Source organism: Typopeltis vanoorti, chromosome 25 (genome assembly GCF_054136105.1).
Source record: "Typopeltis vanoorti isolate ZY-2024b chromosome 25, IOZ_Tvanoo_1.0, whole genome shotgun sequence".
NCBI lineage: Eukaryota > Metazoa > Arthropoda > Arachnida > Uropygi > Thelyphonidae > Typopeltis > Typopeltis vanoorti.
The window spans coordinates 1,447,589-1,472,142 of NC_143573.1; the positions used below are offsets into that span (position 1 = coordinate 1,447,589).

A 24,554-nucleotide genomic window follows, 5' to 3' on the forward strand; every position below is an offset into this window, starting at 1 on the left:
ATCAGGTGAATGTGGGGTCCACCGTGCCCAATCCACCAAACCCTAAAGGTCCTGTCTAAATACTGAAGCACAGAAATGCCAAAATTGGTTGGTACCCCGTCGTATTGGAACCACATCTGCCAATGCACAGTCATTGGAACATCGTTAAGTAAATCCAGCAGAACTTCTTCCAGAAAGGCCCAATACTTCTGGGAGTCCAGTCGGGGTGGTAACAGGTATGGGGCAACTAAACAGTCAGTGACAATACCTGCCCATACATTAATGGTGAAGCGTTGTTGTTCAGCATGTGATCATTCATGGGCTCACACATGAGCATTGTGGTGGTTGAAGACCCCTTACAGGTAAATGAAACTTCATCTGTAAACAAAACACAAGTTGGAAAATCTGGGTCTACAGCAGTTTTCTGCAGAAAACTGTCACCACTGTGCGAATTCCACACTTCGAGGATAATCTTCGGCCATCAGTAACTGGACCCATTGCAGATGAAATGGATGCAAGGACTCGGAGTGCAAAACACGCAATACACTGGATCGAGATACTCCTATAGCAGAGGCAACGGCACATGCACTTGTCTCTGGATTATTGTCCATCACATGCAACACCATAGTCGCACAAATTCTGATGCAAAGCGCAAACATTTGGTGATGTTTGCGCTTTGTACACATCTGTTTGGGTACCTTTCATGATACATTTGTACAGTGGCTCGTCCATTACCATCAGCTAACCCGTAAACAAGGTGCATGTCTGCCATCTCAGCTAAAACGATGCATGTTCTTCATATGACGTCGAAAGCTTGAATGAGGAAGCCCCAATTGCTCACCTGGAACGCTGTCCAACAGCGCCACCTATCACTTTCGTGTGGCATTTCCGGTCATGCTTTTCTATGTGAATATGGTTGTTTTTGATGTTCTCTACCTCCCTTCAAAGTCTGTACGTGGAATTTTGAATATGGATCACATTGAATATGAACTACCCTGTATATGGATCACATTATGAAGGAAAGTGGTATTAAACCGGATATCAAAATTGGAAATGTTAATCTCAGCTCTTTGGTTTATGCAGATGATGTTTTACTTCTGAATAAATTTTCTACAAGTCTGCAAGATTCCCTGACTAAATTGGATAACTGTTGTAATAGATATGGTATGAAGGTCATCAATAAAAAGACAAAGACAATGAAAATAGGCAGAAACATTGAAAATATTAACTGCATTGTGAATGGAGACCTATAGAACAATAAAACATTTCAGCTATTAATCACAATTTTTAGTGAAGATGGTAAATTAAATATGGAAATATACAACAGAATCAACAAAGCTAGTATGGTAGGAAGTCAACTGAATAGATTTATATGGAATAGGAGAGAAATTAGTTAGTGGTCAAACCAATTTTAACTTATGGATCTGAGAGCTGGGTCAGAAGTAAAACACTTGACCAAAGACTACACAACAGATATGAGAGTCCTGAGAAAGATTAAGAGCATGAACAGATGGCATCAATGGCAATATTAAAAATGAGGATATTAGGAAAGAACTTGACATTGTCAGCATCCAGGAATGCCTTAGCAGAACTAATCTCAAGTAGTATGGTCACTTAAACAGAATGGGAGAAGAAAGATTAGCGAAACAAGTGTTCCCTGCCCAGTTGGCAGGAAAAAGATCCAGAGGAAGACCAAGATATAGGTGGATTGATACAGTAAAATATGCCTTAGGAGATAGAAATATAAGATCTGATAATGTTGGAGTTTTTACAGGTAATAAGACTGATTTGGAGGAAAATTGTAGATAGGAAGTTAGTAATGGTGTAAATTTTTCATGTAGTATTATCATATCCTCTACCCCCCCTTGAGGGTATATATCAGGAATTTGATGATGATGGGGTTTTTTGAGATAACTCTCAATGAAGGATGTTTGACAAGAGTTTTCATGATATGGGTGATGTAATTCAATTCTCTACATATCAGATAGGTTTATTCACTGCTACCATGAACTCTGGAGCACAACATTCAGCAGTTGTTCACAACCTGATGTTATGCTATCTGGTATACACTAATGTTATTCTTAGCAACAATGTTGTGTCTTATGATTATTATTATTATTAACATTTTATTAATGATAAATGTTTAATTATTATGCACATTAATTTAAATGTTTATATTTATAGCCTCCTCGGGGAATTTTATTATATGGCCCACCGGGCACTGGTAAAACACTTATTGCTAGAGCAGTAGCTAATGAAACTGGAGCTTTCTTTTTCTTAATAAATGGTAAATAATCAGTTTTAGTATCGTGGTTGCTCATGTTGAATATCTTAATTTACATAATTTCATTCATATACAGTCAATAGATCATTAAGAGTTGAATTAACAACTTTGCATTCCCAAATCAATTTAATGATTTTGTAATTGCATACTCTTCAAAAATTTAAATGGATACATCCTCAATGTGAATGTATCCATTTTATTTATTTTGGATAACATTTTTAACTTATTGATGAATTTATTTTCAATCTTCCATCTAGAGATGGAAAGGAAAGTCCATCTAAGATGGTAGTGGCTTGAACTCCACTAGCTACCTAAATTCATATTTATACTTGGATATAAATGTAATTACTGTCAAATGTGTTGTTCGTTTTTATGTTTGTCAGGAGAAAAGCTGAGGACCTGGAAAAACATCAGTCTTACAGCCATAGTCTGAGAACAATTAACTCATTCCTGGAATTAACATGAACAATAGGTGAACCATAAACTAGCTAATTGCTATTGTGGCCAAAACAGTACTCATGTCATGCAGTTCACCCATGTATAAAGATAACTTTGCTCAGCTTATTTCTTATTCATTCTCCCATATGCAGGTACATAACTGTGCCGACTTTAATATATTAGTTAACCATTATGCATACATTTTAATTAACCTATCCTCCAGTCAGTCATTACTCATAGTCAATGAGTAATGACTGACTGGATATATTTGTTGCTTTTACCAGATCCATTGCCTTCTCAGAAAGGAAAGTAGAATCGAATTCTCTAAGCAAAGCAGTGAGGAAAAGAATGATACACGAAATGGAAAATCAGACTACAATAGAAAACACTGAGTTTAAAAGGACTGAAAGGGTAGTTGACCACAGGACAAAATTGATTTGAAGGGGGGGGGGGGGGGTGAGAAACACTAAGAAAAAAAATCACTTTTTGAAATGACAAATGAATATCAAAAATACTAGCAGTTGGCCTTGACACTGATTTTGAAATTGCATTTGATTCCATCTCACCATTAGCTATTTTAGAAGCCTTAAAAAATAGAATTTAAAAAAACTTATATTTAAATACTTAGTCACGTATGTAAAATTTAACTGCTTCTATAAAATGAAAAATAAATAGTAAATTTCCTATTAAAAAAAAAGGGGGTGGGGAGTTATTCCACCTAAACTATTTTTGCTGGCCTAGAAGAAATAATTAAAAATCTGGAATGGAAAAAGAAGCATTATAGTTAATGTAAAAGAGCTAAATGACCTATGATTTGTTGATGCCATTGTTCTCTTAGATAACACAGTACAAGAAGTTCAAGAAATAATCAGTGAATTGAATGCAGAAAATAAAAAAAGAAAAGAAGTATAAACAAAGGAATAACAAAAATTATATATAATGAATGCATAATCAAAAAGCCAGTACAGATGATTACCAGAAAATTGATAAATTAACTTCCTTTGTTTACCCAGCATAAAAGATCACAAAGAGGAAGGCTAAAGATAAAGAAGTTATATGAAAAATTCAACTTAGTTGGATAGCATTTGAAAAACTTGGTGAGACATTCCAGTCTGCCTTAAAAGAAAACTATTTGACATTTGTACATTTCTGGGCATGATGTGGAAGTGAAACTGGACTTTGACAAAATATTGGTCCAGCGGGTTGTGAGGAGCCTGCAAACCATATTTTTGTCAACTATGTTAAACTAGTCCTGTTCCAAAACTGCTGTCTTATTCCTGATACTTCTACATTCATATCACAAATTCACTGTTTCCTTAGGATCCACAGCTCCCTTTGCATCTTGTAATAGGAAAGTGTTATTAAAGCAATAAGCAGTTCTCCAGATAACAAGAGCTAGAAGTACCAGATTTGGTATACAGCTTCCTCTTATCATAACCTACAGCATCATTAAAGTTTGGTCTCTCTCTCCATAAACCAGACTTACAAGGCCTTACAGTACTTAAAGCATTCTAAGGCTGTTATTTTCCCAACCTCCATATCCTGGGGGCCCAATCCAAAGTCCTACTGGTATTTTCTAAACAAATGACCTTTGATCTTTAAATTTGGTATAGAGTTTCCTCTTATAACATAAAACACCATCTTTTGGTCTGCTTCTCTTCAGACCTCATGTCCCAAACTAAATTCTGACATGTTATCTAAACAAGAATAGCTGCAGTAACCAAGTTCACTATATTGCTTCTGTAACCAAACCAAATCCTTTTAGATTTTATTTAAAGAAAAGGGGCTGTAATCATGAAATTTGGTATATATATATATATATATATATATATATATATATATATATATCTTTTGTCATAACTTAAAAATATTGTAAGGTTCTGTTACTCCTCCACTTACCTGCTGGCACAAACCACACTCATTGCAGATTTTATCTAAATAAAATCAGCTACATTATCCAAATTTTATAGACAGACTTCTCTTACTATAGCTTAATGCACCATATGAATTTTGTTAATTCCTTCTCATTTTTAGAATATGCTGAATAAAGCCTTAATTCCATGCATTGGTCCAGCTGAGTATAAAGAATGGAGAAGTAATATAGGATAGGTGTTAATTCTCAAGCACAGTTTTTTTTAGTGCAATTTTGGACATACCATCAGGACCAGAAAATTTATTGGTATCTAGGTGTGCTTAAGGGTCAAAGCTGTATAACTGAGAGGAGGCCTCCACATAGCCTTTAAAGGAATGCAGAGAACCGACCAGGGCTTCTGACCTAAGGTCCAATCCTCACCTTCTCGTGGTGCACCCTGTTGGGTATCTACTTGGATACTGAACGAACGAGGATGGGCTGGAAATTTGGGATTTAGCCGACCAAATTGTATTCTTATTGGTTAAACCAAAATAAAAAATGATGGTACAACATGACACAATTTCATGCCGGCTGGGGCGTCGCCCAGTTAAACAAGGCCCCCGTTGTTTTCGCCAGGGAACCAGGGCGAACAGCGAAAAGTCAGCTACTGGAACAAATCTGAAAACAAACCCCAACTTCACCAGAGTTAAAGATCGGTATTATCAATGTAAGAAGCCTGAATGGCAAAGAAATGGAGCTAGCTGAGGAATTAGATAAGTACCAGATTGACATAATAGGGGTGACTGAAACAAAAAAGACCAAAACTGGTGAAATCTTTCTGAGCAATAAATACAAAATGTTATATTCAGGCAATGACAATCAAGGAAAAGGAGTAGCCATAGTATTCAACACAAAATACGAGGTTAATCTTCTTGAATCGCAGTCAGTCTCAAGTAGAGTAATGTGGGCAAATATGAGAATGGGGAACTGGACAATGAGACTTATTTGGGCCTATGGTCCCACAGAAGGTTCTACTAAGGTAGAAGTAGAGGAGTTTTTTGAGGCTTAGAGAAAAAGCAACTGACACAATGAAAAAGGAAAAGTTGGTCCTTGTTGGGGATCTAAATAGCAGAGTAGGAAATGATTGTGAGACATACAAAAATATTTTGGGAAAATTTGGAGAAAAGAGCAAAGCTAATAGTAATGGCAAATATCTGTTCGATTTCTGCTCAGGACATGGACTGGTTATTACTAACACCATGTTCCAACATAAAAATGTGCACAAATTCACATGGAGAGAAGAGGCTAGGAATAAGAAAAGTCTCATTGACTATGTTATTGTTGATAGTGATGTTTTCTCCTTGGTGCAGGACACCAGAGTGTACAGAGGATTTGAAATGGGAAGTGATCACTATTTAGTCTTGAGCAGGATAAAATTGAATTTGATATCGAAAATAATAACATGTAAGAAAGTTTTAAAGCGAATAAAAGTTGAGCAGCTCTCAGATGTGAACTGTAGACTAAAATACACAAAGATTATTGAAGAAAAAATGAAAGAGTTTGAGAACTGGAATCAAACCTTGGAGATTCAGTGGCAAACTCTGAAGAAAACATTGATTCTGCCAGAGAGGCATGTGGTGAGGTTGCCTGTAAGGATAAAAAAATCAGAACTCCCTGGTGGACACAGGAAGTTAAAAAGGCAGTGAAGGAAAAGAAGAAAGCATACCAAAAGTTCCTGTCAAATAAGTCAGCTTGTGCTCTTAGAGAATATAGAGACAAATGCAAGAATGCTAAACACTGTGTAAAACTAGCTAAACAAAAGTCATGGGAGGACTTTGGCAAGAATATAGAAAATGAATATCAAGAAGGTGGCAAAATATTCTGGAGGTTGTTGAAGAAGCTTAAGAATGGAGAAAGAGTGCTGTAAAAGGAATTAGAGATGATAAAGGTGACATGAAAACGGGAGAAAAAGACATCCTTGAAGTATGGAGTAATTACTTTGAAAAACTGCTAAATGAAACAAGCAGTGATGACAGCACAGTGGTAAAAAACACTGACCAGGCATGCAGTCAGGAATACATATCCATACTTGAAGTAGAAAAAGCCATCAAAGGCTTGAAATGTGGAAAGGCAGCAGGAGTAGATGATATTCGACCAGAAATGCTGAAGTATGGTGGTATAAGAGTCTTACAGTGGCTGCACTGCATAGTTCAGAAAGCCCAGACAGAGGGACGAATTCCCGATGATTGGAGTAGAGCTCTCATAGTACCCATATATAAAAAAGGAAATAAAACTGCATGGGAGAATTACAGAGGTATTTGTCTACTCAATGTTCCTGGCAAGATCTGTGCAAGTATACTTGAGAAATGGTTGAGAAGAATTGTTGAAGTAAAGCTTGGTGAAGAACAAGCAGTATTCAGGCCAAATAGAGGCTGTCAGGATCAGATCTTCACTTTACGACAAATAGTCGAGAAAGCATGGGAATATAACAAAGATCTGTATTTAAGTTTTGTCGATTTGGAAAAGGCATATGACAAGGTGCCAAGAGAGAAGCTATTCAATACGCTGCAGTTATATGGTGTCAATGGGGCATTATATCAAGCAATACTTAGTCTTTATTTGAGTTGTAAGTCAGCAGTTCGAATTGAAGGAAGTACAGGAAGATGGTTTAATGTTAAATCTGGTGTGAGACAAGGATGTACATTATCCCCTCTGTTATTCATTATCTATATGGATCACATTATGAAGGAAAGTGGTATTAAACATGATATCAAAATTGGAGATGTTAATGTCAGCTCTTTGCTTTATGCAGACGATGTTATACTTCTAAATAAATCTGCTACAAGTCTGCAAGATTCTCTGACTAAATTGAATAGCTGTTGTAATAGATATGGTATGAAGGTCAGCAATAAAAAGACAAAGACAATGAAAATAGGCAGAATCATTGAAAATGTAAACTGTGTTGTGAATGGAGAACCTGTGGAACAAGTAAAACATTTCAGCTATTTAGGCACGATTTTTACTGAAGATGGTAAATTAAACATAGAAATAGACAACAGAATCAGCAAAGCTGGTATGTGGGAAGTCAATTGAATAAATTCATATGGAATAAGAGAGAAATTAGTCGGAACACTAAATTAGCTGTATACAAGACAGTGTTCAAACCAGTTTTAACTTATGGATCTGAGAGCTTGGTCAGAAGTAAAACACTTGACCAAAGACTAGAGACCACAGATATGAGAGTCCTGAGAAAGATTATCGGCGTGAACAGATGGCATCAATGGCAATATGATATTAATAACGAGGATATTAGGAAAGAACTTGACATTGTCAGCATCCAGGAATGTGTTAGCAGAACTAATCTCCGGTGGTATGGTCACTTAAACAGAATGGGCAAGGAAAGATTAGCAAAACAAGTGTTTTCTGCCAGGTTGGCAGCAAAACGACTCAGGGGAAGACCAAGATATAGGTGGATTGATACGCTACAAAGTGCTTTAGACGATAGAAATATAAGATCTGATAATGTTGGAGTCTTGACAAGTAACAGACTGATTTGGAGGAAAATTGTAGATAGGAAATTAATAATGATGTAATTTTTTTCATGTACTATCATATCCTGTACACCCCTTGAGGGTACATGGCAGGAATTTGATGATGAGGTTGTTCAAGATTCTTCTCTCTTTCTGGTAGAAGAGAATAGGATACATGCAGTTGTTAATAATTGGTGGATTTTTATATAGAGGAGATATATATATATATATTATCTTAATATTTATCCTACCATAGAGATGATCTCTGTTTCTAACAATTAATTTTTTTTTTTTAATTTCCGAGTGTACCTATATATTATTATATGCACAAGGGTTCACTCCAATTGGTGCAATGATCTTAACTCTTTAAGAATCCAAATAATCACTGACTCAAGACCAAAATACAAAATAAACACATTTAATAAAACAAAAACAATATATATACACTTCAAACAAATATTACATAACTAACTACAAATTAATTGGATCCAAGGCCTTTTAAAAATAAACTTACACTTAAGACTAGACTAAACACTTTGTTTGCACAATCACAAAATGTTCATAGCCAGTTTCTCTCTCTCTGTCAAGGCTATAGATATATGACTCTTCATTTTTACAAGATCCTTTTTCATCACTTATGTAACACATATTAATTCTTCCTGACTTAATTCTGTCTCTTTTCTTCAGTAGAAATAATAGTCAGATCTGGCGTCCTTATTACAGATGAAACTTCCCAATCAGAGTTTTTTCCAACATTCCTTTAGAACGTAAATAGCAAATTCTTCTTTTATTCACTAAATGCTTATTGGCAGTCTTACTCTTCCAATAAAAAAAAAACTTGCAGTTTTACGATTTCCTTTTCGGAATCTACTATAAATCTTTCAATTAGTGTTTCCTCCAATATTCCGTTTAAAACGCATATAGCAGTATTTTCTTTTATTTATCCACATACTTATTCCACATTAAAACTTAATAGTTCCACGATTCCTTTTTTCGGTATATACTATTAATTTTCTTCCGACTGTCACATAAAAAAAAGTTCTTCCAAACCTAAATATCTGTTGGCCTGTGTTCTAAATTTCTTCCGAACGCTCACTTGTTTACAGCCGTTACTCAGATACCGAACGCTTTCCTTGTCAGCTGTCAATCACACATCAAACTTCTCGGCGAGCATGCGCACTCCTTCAAAATGGCAAGCGAGAAACTAGGTGTAATGGCTGGCACGTTGTCTCCGTTAGCTACAAAAGAGAATGTCTTCATAAAAATACAAAACTTAATATTTTCAATTACAGTAAAATTCCTGTAAGTAATACAAATATCAAATCCAGTAAGTACATCAATTTTTTTAACTTCTTTACATATCACTTTTAACAAAACAATTTCAATAATGGGCACATCGCAAGTGCCGACAATGCGTGTTATGAAACTAAAACTAATAAACATTTTAACATAAACAATTCATAAAAATATTCAGAATTTTAATTATGATTATTTTTACCTGGTAGAAGAGAATAGGATACATGCAGTAACTGTTTCTGGTATAGTAGGATGTTTTCTATGATTAAGAAGTTTAAAAAAAAAAAAAAAAGAGAAGAAGAAAAATGATAGTGTTAGCTTTATTTTTAGATGATATTGCATCACTAATATCTGGGTGAGAGATGGAAGCACAGATGAGTAGAAGTTGCTTTCAATGATTTTTGCAAGGACCAGAAGGTACAACTGCTATTTGTACAGGAGCAAATTTTCTGCATTTCTTCCATGGTTCAGTATATGATGAGAACAGGGCTTTGGGATTCATGTTATCTTATGCTACTTACAATATGCTGAATTTAAGTTGCTTTCTTTCTTTATACAGATGACTATACTCCTCAAATACTACAGTTTCAGTACTGTACCTGAATTTGAATAATTGATGTAACAAATTTCATACGAAAATCAGCAATAAAATTACCAACTATGAGGCATCAGGTATAATAAAAAAAAAATTGTATTCTCAGTGGAGAACCTATGAATATAACAGCTCAGTTGTTTAGGTACAATTTTTCTGCATTTCTTCCATGGTTTAGTATATGATGAGAACAGGGCTTTGGGATTCATGTTATCTTATGCAAAGCATGTATGGAGAAAAACGGTAGCCAGTCAGAGGATGAGTCTCAATTGATCACAGTATGGTGACTGCTTTTCTAAGCACAGCACCCAGACCTGTATCTAGGTCATCTGCAAATGATTTGTTGCCCACGGGTTGCACCTGAATTAGCTTAGGAAGCAGTGACTGCTTAGTTTCAACAGCTGCCTTGATGCTTCATTCTAGTGTTCTCATCACAAGAGCAATCGTAACAGTACGAAAGCAACTTCAGTTAATGCTTTCTTTCAACACAGAAGGCAACGAATGGTATCGTTGCAGTGGCTAGTCGTGTTTCTGATTTAGAGGCATTCAACCATCATCCCACATCAAGAACCTAAATATCGCCTTGATATTTAACTGAGCACATGAATCTGCAACCTAACACAAACACCCAGTTTACATATTAACTTAACTATCAGCCTTAACTTATCACCTGTTGAGCATGCTCTAAAATGTAGTCAGTAGCCTAAAGCAGACAACATTCACAACTTGTCATTGGGTTCACCCCTTCAAGGCCACAACCCAGTCCAACAAGTCCATCATTGCTGGAGAGTCAGACAAGGTTCTCAACTGTTGCTGTGTCAGTCTTTTTGGAGTACTACCTCTTTGCAGGTCTAATTACATCACTAAAAAGCAGTTTGCCTACATTCAGTGTGGGGTGGCAAGTTCTCATGTTTCTAAGAGTAGCACTTGGCATTCTCTCTACAGGATCTTCTATAAAGAGAGGCATCCTTGACATGCCCTTCAGGCAGGAGTTTTCAGACACAGAACCAGAGCTCCATCCAACATTTAGAAGAGTGTCCATCTCAATTGAAAGACATATTTACTCCCATCATATACCCATGAACTTGATTGATGTTCTTTCACTTAAACATTCACGGCACCGGGAAGAAATCACATGGTGACAACACTTCTAAAAGGCCACCACAATGCTTTGTTTTAATTAGACAGTCTGTTTCCCCAGGTCTATGCCAGTTGTGTCGACTATTAGTGCTGGCAAAATGGATAGGCCATCTGCCACATCATGCGCTGAGGCATTCCATGAGGAGCCCCTCACACTGGTCCAGGCTTAACTGTTCCATTACTGGACAGTTTTGCCCAGTCTCCATATAGTGCCGTATTTGCTTCAGATCCCAGCCCAATCCTTGTCCTGAGGTTATGGATCCATCTTGCCAACTTCCCTTACCTACATTACTCTATTGACTAGAAGCTGTTAAGCTTGGAGACCTGCTGGATATAGTTCAGCATGAAAATTACCCCCCCCCCCCCTTGGATTTTCAAGGGCCAACAGACGGCAGGAGGTGCGGTGCTAGCAGTACACTAGACACTGTTTCATAAATCAAACAATTTATGAATTTGAAAGTTAGGTTAAAAGTAAATGGGTTGATTAATGACTACTTAATACAAATGAGAGTTGTAAGAAAAATTAAGGGAATAAACAGATGGCCTAAAGTGGCAGAATTGAATTAAAAATGAAGATATTAGAAAATAATTGAATTATTTGTATTTATTCAAGAACATGTGAACAGATCTAATCTAAGGTGTTATCGTCACTTCATTCTGTTGGAGTGTAAAGGTTTGCTAATCATTTCCTTTGCAATTCTGGTGATACAAATGTAAAATTTTATTATTTTTATATGTACTTTAATATTCAATATTTCTTCTCTTTTCGCTTATTTAATTTACTTATCTTAACTCGGGTTGTAATCTCATTGCTTGAAATAGTCTGTCACCTTTAATCCTTTCAGTGTATCAATTTAATTCTCTCACCCCCCCCCCCCCTCAAGGTCGTAACTATGCTACTTCACATGTACATAGTTTAGAATTTTGGAATTGCCTCTAGCTAGAGCCAATTCCTTTGTTCTAACTTGCTGGCTTTTTCTCACACTGATCTATGAAAATTTGTTTGTATTTTACGACTGCACCATCAGAGATAGCATAGAAGAATTGTATATCTTTCCTATACATGGAAGAGAAATGCCTAGCACAACACGGAAATATCTCTAAAATTCAGCTCTAAGTCAAGCAACGTTTTGAATCTTACTATAAGTCAGTTGTGGTTACTCATACTTTTAAGGTCACACAGGTTCCCTCTTTTTATGAGAAGTGCATTGGTAAGGCAGAATCAGGCAAGTTAATTGACAAACAAAACAATTTATTCATGCTAAATCAAGGTACATATAAAGGTTAATACTACACATACAAAAATTATCTGGCTCTAATTTACTCAACAAAATGACATGGAAACAATGTAAATCATGGGTCTGGCTCTCCACTCGATTAATTAAGCATTTATCTCTTAAGCTTAATGACTAATGCTATAAATATGCTCATACATAAATCAGACACTGAACAGACTTATACTCACTTTAAATTAACTCTGAGCTCTGCAAACTACTTCACAATTACTTAGAAGGGCAGCTTCCATTTTTACTACTGTTCTTTATGCTAACTAACTATAAAATCAGCAATCTTTGCCATATGTTATTATTATTTCGGTCTACTCCAGGGAGTCCTTAGACTCATCGAGGGAGGCCCTAAACATCATGTCCACACAACTATTCGGCATTCTCACAGTATCTATCATACCTTGACTTGAACTCACTCACTGTCATAGCACCCACAATAGACTCTGGCAGTTTATTCCACTCATTTACCACTCTAAAAGTAAAGAACCCAGCTCTAACACCCCTGCTAACCACACTCTTGCCCAGCTTCCATAGGTGTCCCCTAGTTCTCCCACCACCAGTCCTGATCTCAAAAATATCCTCTGAATTAATCCTATAGAATCCTTTTAGCAATTTGAATGTCTCGATCATATCTCCCCTTTTCTGCCTATCAACTAGTTTCTGCAACCCACAAATCTTCAACCTGTTCTCATATGGTTCATTCCATAGACCTGCTATCATCTTAGTCACTCGCCTCTGGATCCTCTCCACCTCCTCCCCATCAAGAAGGAACCGAGGTGACCAAATCTGGGCACAATAGTCGAGATGAGGTCTTATCAGGGCTCGGTACAGAGGTACAATAACTTGCTTGTCTCTGCTCGTCAAGGTATTTTTCAACAACCAAGTGAGTTGATGAGCTGATTTAGTTACTTTTGCAATGTGCCCCCTAAACTTCATCTCCCTATACACCAACACTCCCAAGTCCCTGGCCTCATCAATCTCTTGGAGTACAGTTCCACCAATGTGGTATACTGCTGCTAATCTTTTCACCCCAAAATGCATAACCTTACATTTTGTCACATTAAATTGACATCCATTCTCTTTAGCCCAGAACTCCAATCTATCTAAATAATCCTGCAAGACTTTGACATCTTCTGCATTCACTATCGCCCTACCCAACTTTGCATCATCAGCGAACAAATGAACTGTTCCACTTAGATCCTTCCCTATATCGTTAATGAACAGATTAAACAGCAGTGGTCCAAGAACAGAACCCTGCGGCACACCACTAGTCACAGGCCGTCTTTTGGACTCTACTCCTAAATAAACTACTCTTTGATATCTCTCCATCAACCATCCATCTCACCAACCCTATATCCATTCCCATATGTTATAGTTTACAGATTAGTATTCCATGTGTTAGCCTGTCAAACGCCTTTGCCAGGTCCAGCAGTATCACTGTAAACCCATTTCCCTTATCCAGTTCAGCCGTCACCTTGTTATAAAACTTGAGCAAGTAATGAGGCATGATCTACCCTTCACAAAGCCATGCTGTCCCCTGTACAGTATCTCATTTTCATCAATCCATTCCTGTATTTTTCCCTTGACTACTTTCTCCAAGACCTTGACAACGACTCCTGATATGCTGATCAGTCGGTAATTTGACACCATAGTCTTGTATCCTCCTTTATGCAGTGAAACTATTTTCTCCTCTTTCCACGTCTTCGGGACTAAACCAGACCCGAGACTCAGATTAAACAATATGGTCAAGGGCGCTGATAATTCCTTAGCCGCTTCACGCAAGACCCGTGCCGGTATACCATCCAATCCCACAGATGTATTCACATTAAGGTTCTGTAATAGACTATTCACCTCCACTTCATTCATCACAATTCCCGTATAAACTAATGGTTCCTTCATTTTTTCAATGTCACCACCTGGATGATATACTTTTGCAAAGTGCACGCTCAGTAACTCCACTGTATCGACTGGTTCTGTGACTTCCTTACCATCATCATTCCTTAAAATCAATTTGCCATGTACAGTTTTTTCTTGCTTGCAGCATATTGAAAGAACTATTTTGGATTCTCTTTTGCTTGCAAAGCTAGTTTCCTTTCATAATCCGCTTTTGCTTATTTTACCACATTCGTTACCCTTCTGGCCTTCACTTTATGCCGTTTGTGTGCCTGCAGGTCACCCCTTTCTTTAAATTCCCTCCACAGCTGTTTCTTTTTTTTTTTTTTTTTTTCAGCTCAAGCTTAATGGTGTTATTCATTCATTTAACCCCTACTTGTTTTACTATTCAGACCCTAGGGCCATAACCTCATGTAAATGCTCCTTGACCACTTCCCATGCTCTGTCGATGCCCAGCCCTTGCAGTTGTACATGCCATGGCACTGATCCAAGCAATCTCCTAAGCTTGTCAAACTTGCCAGCACAGTAATTCCACATATACCCTGTCTTAATCAAAAATTCCACACCTTTAGCCACCTCCCAGGTCAAGACCTTATGGTCACTCTCTCACCAATAGGTGGCAACATGGTCATATTCATTACAGTCAAATTGTGAGATGCTATTACCAGGTCAAGCACTCTCACACCCCTAGTATTTTCAATTACATGCTGTCTCAGATAGTTATCCCTTAATAATTGAATAAAATCCATTTCCTTCCTCACATGTGTCCTCTCCTCCTTCCAATCAATGTTACCATAGTTGAAATCCCCCATAATAATTACCCTCCTTCCACTCATTTCATCAATTTGAGTATGCATGCTATTTCCATCATCTATTCCATCACCTGGTCTATAGCAGCACCCAACTGTATATTTTATTCTGCCAGTCTCAATCTCACACCAAATGGCCTCAAATGAGCTCCTTTCACTATCCTGCAATACATCTTCAATTCTCCTTGGCTGCAGTTCATCAGCTATCATCAATACCCCCCCCCCCCATTTTATTCTCTCTGTTCCTCCTAAACACACTATAACCTACACATTCTATCCCACTAACTATATCTTCTTCTGTTAGCCATGTTTCACTAATGCCAATAACCTGTGGCCAGGAAGAGCCAATTAAGGCCAAAAATTCTTCCTTCTTGTTCCTAATACTCCTGGCATTAGTATACATGAAATGCAGTGATCCCTTTGTCCCACTCCTATCTTGATGCGTTATTCTAAATGTCCCATTCCCATTTTTTGTTCTTAGTGCTGGCTCGGGTACATTATATACATTTTTACACTCAACTGTCTCACTGATGTTTGCATATCCACTCCACCCCCCCCCCCCCCCCCCCATCCTTGGTAGTTGTAGTTTCTCTGGTTCTGCACATCCATTTTCACTTCATTCAGCAACACTTTTTCCAGTCTCCGCACACCAAGTCCACTCAAATGCAGGCCATCCATCTTGTATAAGTCCTTTCGCCCATCAAACTCATTCCACACCACACTGTCTGCATAACCTGCGCATAATATCATTTGCGATTATGGCCCTCCTAAACTCCTCTCTGTCATACCGTGGCAACAGACTCACCATTTTAACTCTGTCACTCTTTTCTTTCGCTACCTTTAACAATACTTTCAAGTCCTCTCTCATAAAAAATTTATCACCTTTCAATTCATTCGTACCCGCCACAATTATTAATTCTTTCACCCTCTGTTTTTGAACTCTAATACTCTCACTTACATCCTTAAATTTCGCACCCGGTAAGTACGATTTAGTTACACTCCCATCTATCACTCCTCTTAATAACGAGTCACCATATAACACTCTTTCCTTCATTTCAGAAACTCTCCAACTCTTACGCTGTTTATTTAAGTTAGCCGAATCACTCTGGAAAGAGTTTTGCAGGTGCTTTAATTGCCGCTGCGCATTTTGTATCACTGCGCGCAACCTAGCAATCTCACTTCCTACAATTTTTTTTATCATTCAAACCAATTTCTCTTTCTTATATCACTGCTCTCATTGCCATCTTGTACATCGCAATTCCCTATCAAGCCACTATTTTCACTCTCATTCTGGCTTTCTTCAACCATAACTGTCTCACAACCTGACACATACTTCAACTCCTCACTTTGCTTACACTTTCTGCACATTCTCCCACCACTATCACTTTCAATCCAAACTCCAGCCTCATTCGGGAATGCATACATTCCACACACATCACATTATAGTTTTTGAACAATTGCGTCGTATTTTTGGACGCCATTATCTTACGTCGCGTTGGTGCCATATTAAAATCTATGAAACGTATTGTTAAATACTGAATTAAATAACGGAATTCACACCAAAATCACAGACACAAGCTACCAAAATTAGACGATATTACGTTTTGATTTTAACCTATATTCTAATTTTCATTCAAAATTATACTTAGCTTTCGGGAGCTCCCTGAAAATACGACCAACCATCTAGCCCTCTAGCGGCCAACCAATTATATTTCACATCTAGGAAAGTTCTACATAAAATCTTACTTGCTACTTTGTCATCCAGTTCATTATGCAAGATCCTAGAGATCGTTGACACGTTCTTTCAGATAAAATCTGCAATCGGGCACTATTTCACGACATCGATGATACTTCACATACGGAAATTGTCGAGGAACTTAGCTGTGGGAACTCTGGAGTAGACCGTCACTGCTATTACAAACCTCCTAACATCGTTGGACTTCTGCTGGCGGCCCGTGGATCCCCTTCCTTGGAACTGCAGGACACACAGGAAACTCCTTGTGACCATACCACCTGAGATTAGCTCTGCTAATGTATTCCTGGATGCTGACAATGTCAAGTTCTTTCCTAATATCCTCATTTTTAGTATGATATTGCCATCTGTTCACGCCTATAATCTTTCTCAGGACTCTCAGATCCATAAGTTAAAACTGGTTTGAACACTGTCTTGTATACAGCTAATTTAGTGTTCCGACTAATTTCTCTCTTATTCCATGTGAATTTATTCAGTTGACTTCCTACCATACCAGCTTTGTTGATTCTGTTGTCTATTTCCATATTTAATTTACCATCTTCAGTAAAAATCGTGCCTAAGTAGCTGAAATGTTTTACTTGTTCCACAGGTTCTCCATTCACAACACAGTTGACATTTTCAATGATTCTACCTATTTTCATTGTCTTTGTCTTTTTATTGATGACCTTCAAACCATATCTATTACAACAGTTATTCAATTTAGTCAGAGAATCTTGCAGACTTGTAGCGGATTTATTTAGAAGTGTAACATCGTCCACATAAAGCAAAGAGCTGACATTAACATCTCCAATTTTGATATCATGTTTAATACCACTTTCCTTCATAATGTGATCCATATAGATAATGAATAACAGAGCGGATAATGTACATCTTTGTCTCACACCAGATTTAACATTAAACCATCTTCCTGTACTTCCTTCAATTCTAACTGCTGACGTACATCTCAAATAAAGACTAAGTATTGCTTGATATAATGCCCCATTGACACCATATAACTGTAGCGTATTGAATGGCTTCTCTCTTGGCACCTTGTCGTATGCTTTTTCCAAATCAACAAAATTTAAGTACAGATCTCTGTTATATTCCCATGCTTTCTCGAATATTTGTCGTAAAATGAAGATCTGATCCTGACAACCTCTATTTGGCCTGAATCCAGCTTGTTCTTCACCAAGCTTTTCTTCCACAATTCTTCTCAACCGTTTCTCAAGTATACTTGCACAGATCTTGCCAGGAACACTCAGTAGACAAATACCTCTGTAATTCTCAAATTCAGTTTTATTTCCCTTTTTATATATGTACTATGAGAGCTCTACTCCAATCATTAGGAATTCGTCCCTCTGTCCAGGCTTTCTGAACTATGCAGTGCAGCCACTGTTAGATTTTTATACCACCATACTTCAGCGTTTCTGGTCGAATATCATCTACTCCTGCTGCCTTTCCACATTTCAAGCCTTTGATGGTTTATATCTACTTCAAGTATGGATATGTATTCCTGACTGCATGCCTGGTCAGTGTTTTTTACCACTGTGCTGTCATCACTGCTTGTTTCATTTAGCAGTTTTTCAAAGTAATTACTCCATACTTCAAGGATATCTTTTTCTCCTGTTTTTGTGTCACCTTTATCATCTCTAACTCCTTTTATGGCACTCTTTCCCCCATTCCTAAGCTTCTTCGACGACCTCCAGAATATTTTGCCACCTTCTTGATATTTATTTTCTATATCCTTGCCAAAGTCCTCCCATGACTTTTGTTTAGCTAGTTTTACTCAGTGTTTAGTTCTTGCATTTGTCTCTGTATTCTCTAAGATCACAAGCTGACTTATTTGACAGGAACTTTTGATATGCTTTCTTCTTTTCCTTCACTGCCTCTTTAACTTCCTGTGTCCACCAGGGAGTTCTGATTTTTCTATCCTTGCAGACAACCTCACCACATATCTCTCTGGCAGAATCAATCAATGTTTTCTTCAGAGTTTGCCACTGAATCTCCATGGTTTGATTCCTGATCTCAAACTCTTGCGTTTTTTCTTCAATAATAATTTGTACATGTTAGTCTACAGTACACATCTGAGAGCTGCTCAACTTTTATTCGCTTTAAAACTTTCTTACATGTTGTTATTCTTTTCAATATGAAATTCAATTTTATCCTGCTCAAGACTAAATAGTGATCACTTCCAATTTCAAATCCTCTGTACACTCTGGTGTCCTGCACTAGGGAGAGAACATCACTATCAACAATAACATAGTCAATGAGACTTTTCTTATTCCTTGCCTCTTTTGTCCATGTGAATTTGTGCACAATTTTATGTTGGAACATGGTGTTAGTAATAACCAATCCATGTCCTGAGCAGAAATCCAACAGATTTTTGCTATTATTATTAGATTTGCTCTTTTCTCCAAATTTTCCCAAAATATTTTTGTATGTCATGCAATCATTTCCAACTCTGCTATTTAGATCCCTAACAAGGACCAACTTTTCCTTTTTCATTGTGTCAGTTGCTTTTTCTAAAACCTCAAAAAATTCCTCCACTTCTACCTTAGTAGAACCTTCTGTGGGACCATAGGCACAAATAAGTCTCATTAATGGTCCAGTTCCCCATTCTCATATGAGACTGACTGCCATTCAAGAAGATTAGCCTCATATTTTATGTTGAATACTATGGCTACTCCTTCTTTTCCTTGATTGTCATTGCCTGAATATAACATTTTGTATTTATTGCTTAGAAAGATCTCACCAGTTATTGTCTTTTTTTGTTTCAGTCACCCCTATTATGCCGATCTGGTACTTATCTAATTCCTCAGCTAGCTCCATTTCTTTGCCATTCAGGCTTCTTATGTTGATAGTACCGATCTTTTCAGGTAATTGAAATGATAATCTACAACCAGCTGCTCTTTACATATAAAGATACGTAACATTTTTGATGCCTTAATAAAATTTCTTGAAATAAATCTTTAACCAACAAAATTAATGAAATAAATAAATATATGGTTTACTTGGCTGATATATCCGAAGTCTAGTGAGATTCTGTGGAGAAATAAGAATATAATTGAAGTTCAGTCCAGACAGTTGTTCTGGAATTTCAATCCAAAATGGTCCTATTTATAGCTACTTTCAATTGGAGAATTTAGATGTTCTACTAAATTTCATGTCAATTATTGTAAAAGATACAATTTCAGATATTATACACAAACCATTTGAATAAACAGAAAAATCAGACTTCAACATTCGATTTTAAGATTATGGTTTTTCATAAGTTAAATTCATTTAAAAAAGTTAATTGAAATGATAAAAGAGAAGGCCAAATTAATCTCTATTCTTCATTAAAGGGTATGCCATGCATTTCAATAAAGGAGTTGAAGGAGAAATGCATTTATAAAGGACATGGCAACTAAAAAAGATTGAGAACTCTTGATATAAATATTCTGTACTCTAGCAGAATTTAAATCAACACCTTTCTGAGGTGAAACAGCAGAAGTTAGTTATAATATACATGCCAAGAAATTACATTATTGTTTATTCCTTTATCCAGATATAATAAAGCTTGCATATAAAGTATCTTCACAATTAGTCTACTTGTATATATAGGCTGGTGAGTTCATATCATTTGCCCTTAGTATTCCATAATGCAAAGCACACTTTTTTCAGGTTTGCATGATACTATGCATTAAGAGAGGGGTCATCAGATAGTCCTTTTCAACCTTTATGGAGGTCTCGTCAGTGGTAGGAAGATACCAGAATTGAGTCTGTATGTCAGTCATATATGTCTCATATACAAGTAGTAAAAAAAAAGGTGATATCACATTATTAAAATACCCAGAAACAGAGGTAATTTCTTGGCAAGTATAATTTACTTTCTAACCAAGTGAAAAAACTTTCTTCAACAGAAGTTGGTAGTGTTGTAAATATCTCAAACTTTAATTCTGTTTGGAAATAATATACGGATACTTGACATTTTACTCACTTTATTAGTCCTGCATTAAGATACAAATTAATATTTGGTAAAAGCAAAGTTGTGACCAGAACTTGCTTATAACAAGTTACTTGGAGGTAGGGTTATTTTGTTCTCCATATTCCTTTCCAGGAGGAAAAAACCAAGTTTAATATTAAGAGAGAGCCTGTTTGTGCCCATTTATTTTTTATAAATAAATTGTGACCATTATAAAGTTATGTAATATTTTCTGAAAGCTATTTCTAATAACTTTTGAGCAAGTATCTTTTACCAGTTCTAAATCTGTATATTCTCTTTGTAGGTCCAGAAATAATGAGTAAATTAGCTGGGGAATCGGAGAGTAATTTACGAAAGGCTTTTGAAGAAGCAGAGAAAAATGCTCCTTCAATAATATTTATTGATGAACTAGATGCTATTGCACCTAAAAGAGAGAAGGTGTGGTATTTATTTATATTTCTTTGTTTCTAATCAAGTTTCATAAACAGCAGGGCAGGTCATTGTCATAATTTATTCTTGTATAAATAGGGATACACACACACACACACACACACACACACACAAATATTCTTATAACAACTCATGGAGATAATGTATTAAATTGTCTGTATAGTCTATTTCTTTATTTACTCAGTTTTTTCATGACTGCAGATGGTGCTAAATAATTTTTGCTAGTGTTCATTAATATCTCAATTTATGTTTGAGCATGTGTCATTTCAAGAAAAAAAATGAAGAATTCTTAAGTTTACTTCTACTGTCCTTCAATGATTATATCCAACAATTTTTCACCACCAGGCCTTCAGTTACTCTGTGCTTGATGTGGTAACTTGCTTACTTTTCTCTTTATCAATTGCAGCCTTGCTTAGCAAACCATCCATTTATACTCTCAGTAAAGGTTTAAATTATGCAGCTACACCTAAAGAAATCTCTATCCATTGACAACTGCAGAATGGTACATTTGAGAATTATCCATTATAGCTGCAACATATGTCTGTATGTGTTTCCTATCTTGATAATGACTTAGCGTCTGAGGAGTAATGTTACCAAGAGAAAGTTTTAAGTTCTAACAGATGTTCAGAATAAGAAAATAATGATAATGAGAGATCAGGGTGGAAATGCATTGATGAACGTTTCCAGTGAAACCAAAGGTTATCTCAACAAAAGGCTACTATATATTGATTAAAAGAGAGAAATACTTTCACTTCTTTGCAAAATAAAGTCACCAAATTCTAAATAATACTAAAAAAGTAGTAACTTAGCCTATCCTGAAATAACACTCATTATATCCATACATATCTCCTGTCTATATAGAGATTACCAAAAAAATATTACTCTGCTCTGATCCATAGTCAGGAATACAAATAGTCCTATGTAAAACTTAGTGAAATATTTAACCCAAACACTGATTAAATTTGATATGGAAATCGGCAATAAAAAGACAATGAAAATAGGCAGAATCATTGAAAACATCAACTGCATTATGACGCGCACACACTGTGTGTGTGGTATCTTTAACTAAGAAATTAAAATTCCAGCATTCTAGTGAACTTTGGTTTCATATCATATCACTATTCATGAATGTCACTTAAAGAGACAACCTCAATTTGAAAAAGAAATTTCTTACCTAACATCACTGTGTAGTTTATATTAGTAAGACATTCAGGCATAACACATGCCATTTAAAAAATATACAAATCAAAGGAAAGTTATGAGCTCACCACTTTCATTGTCTCTCACTACCTTTATGGAGTCATTTAAGGAAATAAGCATTAAGCTGTGCCCTTTGAAATCCTCCCTATGGTTGCATTATGTAGACACATTTGCTGTTTGGCCACACAAGAAAGGTCACATTAGATGTTTTCATGCAGTTGAACAACTAATATCCTAAAATAAAGCTCAGTCAAAATTAAAATAACCATTGTGTACCATTTTTAGATACTCCAGTCGCTAGCCTCTAAGTCAGCTCTATGCCAGTTACAGAAAATCCATGCATAACTGACTGTTACTTAAATATCACTTCACACCACCATCATATACAGAAATATGGCATAATAAACACACCAATACATAGCACTACTGCCATTGCTCCAATAATGTATTCTGAAATGAACTAGAATGCATCAGAAATACTTTCACTAAAATGGATATGATTTCAAAAATAGAAATATTACCTCCTGTCTGTTAACAAGTAGCATACAGATCATTCAAAGACAGTAATCCCTTATATTAGAAGGACATTTGACATGAGATATCATCACGAATGCTAAAAGACTGTTCACCTGTGGCTGTGCCTTTGATCAGGCTGTATAATTTGTCTCAGAACAGGGAACATTTGACAGAAATGAAAATAATGTATAGTAATCCTACTGCACAAAGGTGATGCAAAAACTGATTTATCTATTTGACCTATCAATATCTCTGGAATGGTGTTGAAGAATTTGGAAAAGTTGGAACATTTCCCCATACAGGAATGAGTTTGGTGAACTTGTGTCTTGCAAAGAATACAGTATGGATTTAATAAGGGAAGGTCATGTTTGAGTAACTTGCTCACATTTTATGATAATGTTACTGTTGAGTTAGACATACATGAAGAATGAATAGAGTATGGAAGACTGTTGCATAAAGTGAGGAATGTGGGATTGAATTGTAAACAATTATGGATAAGAGGAAGGCTGACTGACAGATATCAGAAAGCTTTAGATTTAGATGCGAGTCAGTCTACAAGATTTAAAGTGACAAATGGTATACCATAGGGATTGGTCCATGGACCTTTGTTGTTCAATGTATAGATTAATGACATTGGGAAGGATTTGACAGATGACAATGCAACTCTTTCCTGATAATGCAAAGATATGAAGGGTAATTAGGAATGTAACTGACATATAGCACTTGTAGAATGAGTTGGAATTGTGGGCATATGAGAACTTTAAGGCCATGATATGACCCTACTTGGACTATTATTATCATATCAGATCCAGGGATTCAAGGACTCATTGAGAGAGGCTATAAATCAACCAAATCAGCTGGTCATACCTTCCCTTAAATTCATTCACATTATATGCACTCACTGTTCTATGAGAGAAAAACCTAGCTTTTATCCCTTTCTTGACTGTTAACAAACTTAACTTCCAGATGCCCCTGTGTTCTCTCCCCACCTTCCATATAACAAGAAATTTCATCTGATGATATCCTATGACACCCATTCAAAAGTTTGTAGACCTCTATCATATCACTCCTCTTTCTCTTGTTAACCAGAATCTGTAATCCACATACTTATATTATAAATTCCATAATCCGGATATAATCTTTGTAACTCTTCTTTGCATCCCTTTCACAGTTTGTTTATATTCTCTTGGAATCCAGGAGACCAAAGTTGTGCACAGTAATCCAGGTGTGGTCTTATCACACCTGTCCTTATAAAGAGGCAAAATGACTTCTTTATCCTTACATTTAACAGTTTGCTTCAACATTTGATTATCCTCTGAGTTGTATTTACAACTTTTGTTATATGATCTTTCAACTTCAAATTCCTATCCACCATTATGCCAAGATCCCTTGGCATGGTAGATGCCTGGTGGAAATTGATGCCTCATCAGTTTCTTGTAGCATAACCCTGCTAATATAATATACCACTGAAATCTCATCAAGCCAAAGTGCATAACTTGACACTAACATTAAACTGACAGCCATTCTTGCTTGCCCGAGGCTCTAACAAGACCCTCCCTAATATTAATGATGTACAGATTGAACAATAATGGC

At 36.4% G+C, this 24,554-nt stretch overlaps 1 protein-coding gene across 1 annotated transcript in view; it reads left to right on the forward strand.

Annotated features, from left to right (window-relative positions):
- Positions 1–24,554, forward strand: part of TER94 (Transitional endoplasmic reticulum ATPase TER94) — a 258,536-nt gene that overhangs the window by 78,343 nt on the left and 155,639 nt on the right. Inside the window, exons 7-8 of the mRNA XM_090414459.1 lie at positions 2,164–2,266; positions 21,100–21,233. Of these exons, the coding sequence (XP_090270585.1) occupies positions 2,164–2,266; positions 21,100–21,233 (237 nt within the window). The remainder of the gene's footprint in view (positions 1–2,163; positions 2,267–21,099; positions 21,234–24,554) is intronic.